At 45.2% G+C, this 11828-nt stretch overlaps 1 protein-coding gene across 1 annotated transcript; it reads right to left on the minus strand.

Annotated features, from left to right (window-relative positions):
* Positions 1-10222: 10222 nt before the first annotated feature.
* LOC106695423 (antizyme inhibitor 2-like) lies at positions 10223-11814 on the minus strand. Its single transcript, XM_023748283.1, has 3 exons — positions 11797-11814; positions 10710-10927; positions 10223-10247 (listed from the first exon to the last, which is right to left on the minus strand). Exons 1-3 carry the CDS (start codon positions 11812-11814, stop codon positions 10223-10225), a joined length of 261 nt encoding a protein of 86 aa, XP_023604051.1.
* Between the last annotated feature and the right edge of the window lie 14 nt (positions 11815-11828).

The following is an 11828-nucleotide window of genomic DNA, read 5'->3' on the forward strand; positions in this document are numbered from 1 at the left end:
CTACTTCCTCACCTCCCAATACCTCCTCTCATTCACTCTGCTCTTCTGCTCTCCCAGGTTCATAGCTCTCTCCCATGCAGGTCATAAATGCAAGAGGTTCATTAAAAGGTTGATGGACCTTGGGGCTTCAGCAGGGCTGAAAATCTGCATGTTATTACCTGCTGCTGGACAGCTGTAGGCATTTCCCCCAACCTATTTATACTTTACTGTTTCCCAAACCTTACCTTTGATATGTATATCTGCTTTGCTATAGGGCAAAATGTGGGAATGAAAAGCTTTGAGTCTCCAAAAGGAGATTGGGGAGCTTAGTTACTAAAGCTAAGCCTCCCCTGGCTTTCCCCCATGCCTCCCAAATTCATATTTCTTCTCTAGCCTCTTTATTTTTTAATTAATAAATCTTTATTGTTCAGATTATTACAGATGTTCCTTTTTTTTCCCCCAATAGCTCCCCTCCACCTGGTTCCCAACCCACCCCATGCCCTTACCCCCTGCCACTGTCCTCTTCCATAGGTGTAAGATTTTTTTTAATATATTTTATTGATTTTTTACAGAGAGGAAGGGAGAGAGATAGAGGGTTAGAAACATCAATGAGAGAGAAACATCGATCAGCTGCCTCCTGCACATCTCCCACTGGGGATGTGCCCGCAACCCAAGTACATGCCCTTGACCGGAATCGAACCTGGAACCTTTCAGTCCGCAGGCCAACGCTCTATCCACTGAGCCAAACCGGTTTCGGCAGTCCAGTCTCTTCCTGCACCCCCCATACCTCCTTCCCCCCAAGAATTGTCAGTCCACTCCCTTTCTATGCCCCTGCTTCTATTATATTCACCAGTTTATTCTGACTTAATTTTTAGGTTCACTTGTTGATAGATATTTATTTGTTGTCACTTTGTTGTTCATAATTTTTATCTTTACTTTTTTCTTCTTCTTCCTCTTCTTAAAGAATATCCTTCAGCATTTCATATAATCCTGGTTTGGTGGTGATGAACTCCTTTAGCTTTTTCTTGTCTGTGAAGCTCTTTATCTGACCTTCAATTCTACATGATAGCTTTGCTGGGCAGAGCAGGGGTCCTCAATCTATGGCCCGCAGGTCACATGTGGCCCGCCAAAAAACATTTATTTGGCCCGCCGGGTGTTTTGGCCACCGCTGCCTGTCCTGCTTAGCAGCCGACTCATCCCAGGCCAGCAGTGCGCATGTGTGGAATGTCTGAGGGACAGTGTACTGGCCCCCTGTTTTAAAAGTTTGAGGACCTCTGAGGTAGAGTAATCTTGGTTGTAGGTTCTTTCTATTCATCACTTTGAATATTTCTTGCCACTCCCTTCTGGCCAGCATGGTTTCTGTTGAGAAATCAGCTGCAGTCATATGGGTACTCCCTTGTAGGTAACTAGCTGTTTTTCTCTTGCTGATTTTAAGATTCTCTCTTTGTCTTTAGCCCTTGGCATTTTAATTATGATGTGTCTTGGTGTGGTCCTCTTTGGATTCCTCTTATTTGAGGTTCTCTTCGCTTCCTGGACTTGTAAGTCTATTTCTTTCATCAGGTAGGGGAAGTTTTCTGTCATGATTTCTTCAAATAGGCTTTCAGTATCTTGATCTCTCTCTTCTTCTGGCACCCCGATAATTTGGATGTTGGTACGTTTGAAGTTGTCCCAGAGGCTCCTTACACTATCTTCATATTTTTGGATTCTTTTTTCTTTTTGCTTTTCCAGATGGGTGTTTTTTGCTTCTTCATATTTCAAATCTTTGACTTGATTCTTGGGATCCTCTAGTCTGCTGTTGGATCTCTGTATATTATTTTTAATTTCAGTCAGTGTATGTTTAATTTCTGACTGGTCCTTTTCCATTTTTTTGGCATTCTCAAGATCCTTGAAGGTCTCACTAAGTTCCTCGGAGGTTCGTAGAAGGTTCTTGAGTAGCCTTATAACTGTGGTTTTGAACTCTATGTCCTCCATTAGTTTGCTTTCCTCCATTTCTTTCATTTCTGACATGTTTCTTTGTCTCCGCATTTTTGGCTGACTACGATGACCCACTGTGTCTACAGTGGAAGAACTGCTGTGCTGAAGACACCCTTATGTGGTAGGACTTGCTTCAGTGAGGCTTTGGTGCTCACTGAGTCTGCTTCTTGAGTGCTCCCCTTATGGATGTGAGGAGTTGAAATCTGGTATCTAGCCAGGGGTACCCTGGCTTCTGGATCTCCAAGTCAACCCCTGTGTGAGTCCACCCAGCAGGAGCTACAGCGATATCAGCAGATTTCTCCTCTTTGTTTGGGGTTTGGAAGTTTTGGAGCTCTCTGACCCAGCTACAGTTTGTTAGGTTAGGATGCAAGAGCGCAGGTGGTTCCTTTGCGCCACTGCACACAGCTTGGATGGGATGTAAATTGAGTGGGGTGGGGTCTCAGAGAATCACCAGGGCGGAGCAAGCAGCAATGGCTATTGTGAGCTGTCTCCGCGACTCCGCACCTCTGCGTCCCCCCGTCCCTTTGTGTCCCTGATTCCCGTGCCTCCACAGCAAGAATGATCCCTGCCAACAGCTCTGCGAGAAAGCCACCCTCACTTTCTGACCCGCTGCAAGACAGTCCAGTTTCTACCCGTAGGAGTCTGGGACCCCAGAATCTCGCCATAAATGAGTTCAGTGCATTCGAGAGCTGGTATCCCCTTCCGATTGAAAAAAACCATGCACCCAGGTGCAGCCGCCTCTCGAGTGCCTTTGTACCTCTGTTCATGGTGCCTCTGCACCTCCTATCCAGTCTCAATGCGCTTCTTTCTTTCCTTCTAGTTGTAGAACTTCCACTCGGCCAGCTTTCCCGTGTTTCTGGATGATAGCTGTTTTGTCTTATAGTTGTAGTTTCAATGTTGTTGTGGGAGGCAACACGCACAGGTTTATACCTTATGCCGCCATCTTGGTTCTTCTTCCTCTCGTTAAATTTATTAAATCAAATAAGGGGGATATGCTGGAGGCTAATTCCAGCAGGCCATAAATGCAAGAATTTCATCAAAAGGTTGATGGACCTTGGGGCTTCAGCAGGGCTGAAAATCTGCATGTTATTACCTGCTGCTGGACAGCTGTAGGCATTTCCCCCAACCTATTTATACTTTACTGTTTCCCAAACCTTACCTTTGATATGTATATCTGCTTTGCTATAGGGCAAAATGTGGGAATGAAAAGCTTTGGGTCTCCAAAAGGAGATTGGGGAGCTTAGTTACTAAAGCTAAGCCTCCCCTGGCTTTCCCCCATGCCTCCCAAATTCATATTTCTTCTCTAGCCTCTTTATTAATTTGCATTGTAGCCCTTTCTCCAGATTTTTGAACCCTAGTCAATGCTGAGAAAGACCCCAGCACTCATCCACACAGGTCACCTTGCCCCCAGCTAAACACACAGCTCCCTTTTGTCTCTGTTCACATCCCAAACCCTCAGAGAGACTTCACTGACCTTCTACCTAAAATAGCACCATCCTCACCCTGGCTGGTGTTGCTCACTTGGTTGGAGCATCACCCCGTCCACCAAAAAGTCCCATGTTCAATTCCCAGTCAGGGCACATATCCAGGTCTCAGGTTCGATCCCATACTGGAGGCAACTGATCCATGTGGATGTTTTTCTCTCTTTCTCTCCCTCTCCCTTCCTCACTCTCTAAAATCAATGAAAACATGTTTGTTTGTTTGTTTGTTTTTAAAAAAAGGACCATCCTCTATCCTTCCATATCCCTTTGCCCTGATTTAATTTTTCTTTACAATACTTGTTGCTTCCACTTTATTTTATCATTTATATGTTTGCTCCTGCTCTGATTTTTTCAATGGAAGAAAATGGAAGGTAAGCTCCATGAGGACAGGTTCTGCACATCTTATTCATCATGTATAACCTTGCCTAGAATAACACCATCAAGACTAGGCCCTCACGTTTTATTTTATGGATGGATGCACAGTTGGATGAATGGATGAATGGATCAATTGATGGTCAGTCGATGAATGGTGGATGGATGGATGGATGGATGGATCAATGGATGGATGGATCAATAGATGAAAGGATGGAAAGACTGATGAATGATAAATGGATGGATAAATGGATTCATGAATGAATGGGTAGATGAGTTGACATCCAAAATGCCACAGGGCAACTATAGCTGGACAAGCGGAATGAAGTTTACTAGAAGAGAACGCTCTGCCAGGAAAAGGCAGGAGCCTGCAAGCAGGCCACATCAGAACAAAGTCTTGCAAGCAAGACTTATTTGTTCAGAAGCAGGACTTTCCTTGACGTGATAAATACTCCATGAGGGCATGAAAAGTTCACGGGAGGGTGCACTGCTGCAGGTGGAAATAATCTTTGTATAATACAGGAAATTAATAGTGTAATGTATAACTTAGCTTTGATGATTTCATGAGCATGCTTGTTAATCATTGTCGTTTGCTGTACTCCATTGTTGTTTGCTGTGCTCACCCCCAATAAAAGCCAGAAGGGATCAGAGGGTCTTTGCTACACGCCTGAGCGAGCGGTAGCCCTCTGCTCTACTTCATCCTACACGCTAAGCTTGCCTCAGTGTCTCCGTTCTCAAAGAACATCAATATCTGGCACCTCAACAGGGATCCGAAGGTAAGAAATTGGGAACGGGTAGGACCGAAAGGGTTTTGCCAGCGCAGAGTACGCGGAACTTTCGGCAATAGAGTCAGAGTCATGGGGAATAGCCCGTCGATGCAGAGTCAATATATAGCTGTCTTGAGATCGTTGTTAAAGAGCTCAGGGGTAAAAGTGAAGGATGAGGTTTTTAAAAAATTGTTTAAGGCAAGTCAGCAGCATTGTTGTTGGTTTCAACCAGAAGGAAAACAGCAGTTAAATCTTAAGTTGTGGAAACAAGTTGGGAGGTCATTAAGGAGGGCTCATCAACAGGGAAATGCAATAGAGGCTGATGTGTGGGCTATTTTTAATTTAGTAACGTCAGCCTTACAGCCTTTTCAGTCTGATTCTGAAGATTCTGAAGAAATTCCTTTGAAGTCATAAAGTGCTGCTCCAGGAGCTGGGGGTTTAAGCCCTGAGCCTCTCCCTTCTGAGGAACTGCTACCACCGCAGCCGCTCCCGTTAGTGGTCACTGAACCGAGGGAGTCAAGAAAAGGACAGAAGACTAGTGGGCAAAATGAAGTAGGAGGTTGTGAAAGAATAACCTCAGCCAGCGGTTCAGAGCCGGATGATTCATCTTCTGCTGGTTCGGAAGATGATCAATGTCCTCGCCCTAAGTTAAGGAAAAGAAGAGTAAAGAGAAGGGAAACAGAGATGAAGGAGCTTTTGTGGAGTCTAAAAGAGTTATTGCTTACAGTAGTAAGAAAAAGAAAGAAAAGAAAAGTTCTCAGGAGTTGGCTGCGCCGCCGCCACCGAAAAGTGAAAGTAAAGTGGCACTAGCCATTAATCAGGCGTTAGCAGCTAAGCCTCCACCCCCCTCCTGAGGACACAAAGAACTGCTAATGCTCAATACCCTCAAGGGTTGTATATATTATTAATTATAATATTATTATATATAATTATATATGTTATTCATTTTTATATATTAATTAATATAGAATTAATTTATACAGATTATAAATTAATTCCTTATTATTAAAATACAATAGCTAAGGTGGTATTGGCCCCAGGGCAATATCTGCAATTTAAATCCTAATGGTAGGAAGAAGCCAGGAGAGTGGAGATGATTAACGCCCAACAAAATCCACCTGGATATAATTTTGACCAGTTAACAGGAACTAGAACACATATTAGCATACAGCAACAGGTGCTGTTAGAAAATGCTATCATGGCACAGATTAAAACTTGTTGCTTAAAGGCTCGGTCAAAATTGGAGAAGGCCGGCACCCCGGCCCAATCATTTTCTAAAGTTATACAAATAATATTAATATAATAATAATCATCATCTTATTAAAATCTTATATAAATAATTAATAATAATAATAATAATAATAATAATGCTAATTTTCTTACTGACGCATTAAAAACTGCAATTCCCATCCTGTTAAATGCTATGGATGTAGGAAAGTGGGACATATGAAAAAAGGATTGTCTGAAGGCAAGGGTCCCACAAGGAAAAGCTAAACATTCACCCGGAGTTATTAATACAAATTATAAAGGAGAAGTATTAGTTATAATGTCTCCTTTTAGTATTATAAATATAAAGGCAGGAGAAAAAATAGCACAGTTATTATTACTTCCCTATAAACAAATAGAGCATTACAGCACCAGTTAAGCAAACTGGGGGATTTAGTAGCATAGGAAAAAAAGGTTTTTTAGCATATAGTTTTAGGAGGCCAAAGACCTCAGTCTTTTTTACAGTTTGTTCCCAGAGGGAGTAAAAATTATCAGCCTGGTAGATTCTAGGGTGATGTCACTATAATTTTTACTTTGCACTGGCCTCAATCTTGGCCGGTGCACAAGGTGAATGCAACTTTTACAGGTTGTAAACCTCACTGAAATTTTACAGAGCTCTAATGTACTTGAATGTCAGGGGCCTAAAGGACAAAAGGGCAAAATACAGCCATATGTTGCCTCCATTACACTATCTTTGTGGGGAAAAGATCTTTTACAACAACGGGGAGCTACAGTTACTATACCTTCTTTAGAGAAAGGCCATAAACAAATAATTTGTCAAGCTGGTACTAGCACCAGTATTCAAAACCAAAATTTATAGAGGGGGCCACTTCAAAATGCTTCGCCCTGCCTTTAAAATAGAAAACAACTAAACCGGTATGGGTAGAGCAGTGACCCCTAACAAGAGAGAAGTTGGAAGCGCTCCAAATTATTATTAAAGAACAGGTACAACTAGGGCATATAGAAGCCAGCTCTAGTCCGTGGAATTCCCCTGTCTTTATTATAAAGAAAAAATCAGGTAAATAGAGAATGTTAACTGATTTAAGAAGGATTAATAAAATTATTAAGCCTATAGGATCTTTACTACCTGGAATTCCAAATCCAGCATTATAGCCTTTAATGTAATAGGCAAACCCCGAGCCATTAAAACTAACAATGGCTCAGCATATTTATCAGGTAAGTGTCAACATTTTTTTTCAACAGTTTGATATTAAACATATTACAGAAATTCCTGAAAACAGTACAGGTCAAGCAATTATTAAATGGCAAAACCACACCCTTAAGGAAATGCTGCAAAAACAAAAAGGGGGAGAAGAGCTGGTATCAGGCCAGACTCCCCGACGAAGATTATTAAGAGCTCTATTTACTTGAAATTTTTTACATTTGAAAACAGATGCAGTGTCAACTGCTGAAATGCATTGGGGACATAAAAAGGAGGTCGCGGTAGAACAACCTATCATGTATCAAGATGTCACTACTAGTCAATAGTACCCGACTACCGTTTCAAGGTGGGGTCGAGGTTATGCTGATATTTCCACAGGAACTAAGAAGTTCTGGATTCCTGATAAAAGAATCAAGTTAAGGCATGGCGAGCAAGAGGAAGCGTGGCGAGGCGGGACTGGAAGACCGGTTTACGCAGCTAACCATCCAGAGAGGACAAACAATTCGCACGCCGTTGCCTCGCACCCGAAACACTCCTCCACCTACATGGGGACAGGTGAAACGCCTATGCCAAGAAGGGGAACGTCTTGTGACTGACCATAGAAGGCCCTGTAACTAATGACTCTAATTGAATACCTGGACTTTTTGAAGATCGTGGGCCTTTGAAACCAGATGCCGGAATGCCTGTGTGCTTGGGACTGGGAGATCATTGTTTGCAATTGTATTTTGAAGTCTGGTCGAGTGTGGCTAAAAACACCACTAATCCTTGAAAGGACTAGTTCAATGGATGCAAACTACTAGGGAAATATCTTATTTTAATTCTACCTTGTTAACTTGTATACCTTATAATGAAATAGCTTTGCTATTTTCTCTGTCATGATTCAAACCTGCAGCAAAACTAAAAAGAGGGAAAATTGTAGCTGGACAAGCGGAATGAAGTTTACTAGAAGAGAACGCTCTGCCAGGAAAAGGCAGGAGCCTGCAAGCAGGCCACATCAGAACAAAGTCTTGTAAGCAAGACTTATTTGTTCAGAGGCAGGACTTTCCTTGACGTGATAAATACTCCATGAGGGCATGAAAAGTTCACGGGAGGGAGTACTGCTGCAGGTGGAAATAATCTTTGTATAATACAGGAAATTAATAGTGTAATGTATAACTTAGCTTTGATGATTTCATGAGCATGCTTGTTAATCATTGTCGTTTGCTGTACTCCATTGTTGTTTGCTGTGCTCACCCCCAATAAAAGCCAGAAGGGATCAGAGGGTCTTTGCTACACGCCTGAGCGAGCGGTAGCCCTCTGCTCTACTTCATCCTACACGCTAAGCTTGCCTCAGTGTCTCCGTTCTCAAAGAACATCAATAGGCAACACCTATAGACCAAAGCACAAAACACTCCAGCAATTCTTGCACATGAATGTAACTTTATTTTTACCTAAAGCCCACTCATATTTGCTCTTCCAGACACCTCTGAGGGGGTAAGTGTGGTTGTTTCCAGCCCAAATTTCAGGATCTGGGAGTAGAGGAATGAGTAACACAGGACCTGAAGGCTGCCTGAGCCCACTGGCATCCTTAGGAGGCATCTGCAGCCCATCCTTTCTCCTCAGATGTCTGGGGCTGAGATGTCTTTGGAAAAAGGAGGCTGGACAATACCCCTGGTCTGAGCTGAGTGTGGAGGCAGCAGTGAGATGGTGGGGCTGACTCTGGTGGATGACGAGGACCATGTGCAGGAGCTGAGGATCGGAGAAGTCGTATCAGGTGAAGCTTAAAAGGGACACAGGACACAGGAGGTGAGTGGCTTTGGCCTCTGGGACCCACTGCCACTACCTCCACCAATGTCCTTGCCTATAGGACACGTTTTCTTTTCTCAGCTCAGAACTTTCCCAAATATTGTTTCTAAACCTGGGAGACACACGGTAGTACCTGTCTTATTTTGGAGTTGGATATTCCCATTCCTTGTCCTCCCACCTTTCAAACTGGGGCGTTCTTAAGGCCAACGCCAGGACAGTCACCCACATGCCTGGCCCAATACCTGTATGGCCAGATGCAATATGCTCCCTGAGGATGCCCAGACCTAGGGGGCAGGGAGTGGTCTCTGTGTAGGAAAGGTCCAGGGTCAAGGTCAACCTGAGGCAGGGTTCTGGACATGAACTGACCTGAATGAGGATTTGCATTATCTGACTTAATCCCCTCGACAGCCATGCCAGGAGGGTACTAACTAATATCATTCTCATGCCATTGATGGAGAAACTGAGGCTCTGACCACACTGCCAGTTTGTGGTGGAGCCTGGATTCCCTACAGGTCTGACTCCAGAGCCGGTGTTCTTGGCACTAGAATGGGTGCCTATAGTTCACGTGAATATTTCTGGAATAACTCAGGGGTCACTTACTGGATAAAAGGAGGGATGAACCCTGGCCAGTGTGGCTCAATTGGTTGGGCATTTTCCCGAGCAGCAAAAGGTTGCTGGTTCCATTCCTGGTCAGGGCACATGCCTGGGTTGTGGACTGTCTTGATCCGCAGTAAGGGGCGTGCAGAAGATAGCCAATGGATGTTCCCCTCTCACATTGATGTTTGTCTCTCTCCCTTTGCCTTCCTCTCTCTCTCAAAATCAATTTTTTGGGGGGTTTTTTGTTTGTTTTTTTTTAATATATTTTATTGATTTTTTACAGAGAAGAAGGGAGAGGGATAGAGAGTTAGAAACATCGATGAGAGAGATCAACCAGCTGCCTCCTGCACGCCCCCCAGTGGGGATGTGCCTGCAACCAAGGTACATGCCCTTGACTGGAATCGAACCTGGGTCCCTTGAGTCTGCAGGCCGACGCTCTATCCACTGAGCCAAACCGGTTCAGCTCAAAATCAATTTTTAAGACACATATTTTTTAAATAAAAAGAGGGATGAAAGAATCTCAAGGTCCTGGCCATTGCAGGCTGCTTCACACTACAGGCTATGGCCTTCAGGGGACACGTGTTGTAATAACACCAGTTTCTCAAGCTACCCCACTCCAGGGCTCATTGGGTAAGAACACAAGGGTGGAGTCGTCTGACCAGAAGGGCTCGCCTGTGTTTCAGGCCACCATTTGGGGGGAAATTGCCTCATCATTTCAGAGGCAACCAAACCTCTGCTTCCCACATGTGACTCTTCCCCACCCCACGCCCACCTCCGCCCCAAGCTTTCCAGGTGACGCACCAAGTGTCTGGAACCCCTCCATTCTGCCATGTCCTGGCTTAAGGCGCTGTCTCCAGCAGGCTCCTGTGGAAAGGTTGTACCAGTAAAGGGGTGTTCTAGAAACCCACATCACCTCGGGGAGTGAACCCTAGATTGGGCTAATAGGAGGCTCTTGGGCAGACCCTGTGAGGGAGCCTGAGGCTGGTAGGGAAGGGACTTCGAATGAGGGAAGCAGGAAACAGCCACAAATGGTCAGAGTAGAGTGGGGACTTGGCCAAGAATCAAGGGTTACGGGGGCTGTAAGGATGTCAGCTTGTGTACACAGAGGCGTCTAAACATCAGAGCTGTCACACTGCCCAGGAGGGCTGCCTTGGACTTATATGGGTAATGGGTGTAACAGGTCACCCCATAGGCAGTGTATGTCAGTTGAATCTTCTCTGGGGCCAATGGGAGGTGGGGTGTATGGTATTTCCTGGACCTGGGAACCCAGAGCGTAGCCATCAGCTCCCTGGGCCAAGTTCAGATCCTTGAGCTCTCCTCAGATACCTGAGCTCAGGTCCCATCATGTAGCAGATGGTCGCAGGCGGGAAGCCATTGAAGGTGGAGCTCATGACTGAACTGTAGGCGCCCATGGAGGGGAAGATGAGCCAGTCACCCACGTCCAGCTCAGGCAGCTGCACCTCCTCATTGTAGAACTTGTCAAAGGCATCGCACGTGGGGCCATAAAGGATGCAGGGGAAGAGAGGCGGCTTTGAGCAGAGCTCCTGCAGGGACACAGGGGTGGGGAGTCAGAGAAGGAAGAGCTCCTGCCCCCAACCCACCCTCCCAGCCCATGCCCTAAGCCAGCAGAGCAACCCCAGGCACCAGCAAGGACACTGGCAGTCACTCACACCCACCAGTACCTATGTGCCAGGCACTGCTCTTGACCTGGCCCTCATGGAGCTTATATTCGCTCAACTGACACACTCTAGCCCTGCTAATTCTCAAGGCCACACACACATGGGGCCTCCGTTTCCCATCTATAAAAGCAAAAGATTTTAGTCAATAGTCACTCAAAATACTGGGTGAAACTCAGCTGCTATTGGAATCACATTGGAGGAGGTTTAACAAAGGATTGATGCCATGTCCCAACCCAGGAGAGGCCTGATTTCAATCGCCTGGGCCTTTGCCTCTGCATCGGGGTCCTTGGAAGCTTCCCAGATGAGTCTACTGTGAAGCAACTTAGAGAACCTCCATTTCGTAGGACTCCGGTATCTCCAGCATTCAAGGATTCTGGACACACACACACACACACACACACACACACACACACACAGTGCATACAGAGAGATCACACGGAAACCCAGAGGTAAACAGATGTGCACACACACCCACACAGGACCATGTACCCATCCACCCACCTACCTGCACAGGTGTCAGTCAGCATGCTCACACACAAAAATGCACACACACAGAAGTGCACATGCAAATACAAACAGGCTTGCCTCTGCACATCCTTGTACACGCACGTGGTGTGACAATCTACAAAGCCATGTGTAATCGAAGACTCTGCCCCCTTGCACCTCGCAGTGGGATCCCTGCCTTACAGGGAAGAGTTCTGATCTCAGAGCTATCAGGGTCTGGGCCTCCTTACCTTCACCACAATTGGCATACTGGGGAGACGCT

Source organism: Myotis lucifugus, unplaced genomic scaffold, assembly GCF_000147115.1.
Source record: "Myotis lucifugus unplaced genomic scaffold, Myoluc2.0 scaffold_1250, whole genome shotgun sequence".
NCBI lineage: Eukaryota > Metazoa > Chordata > Mammalia > Chiroptera > Vespertilionidae > Myotis > Myotis lucifugus.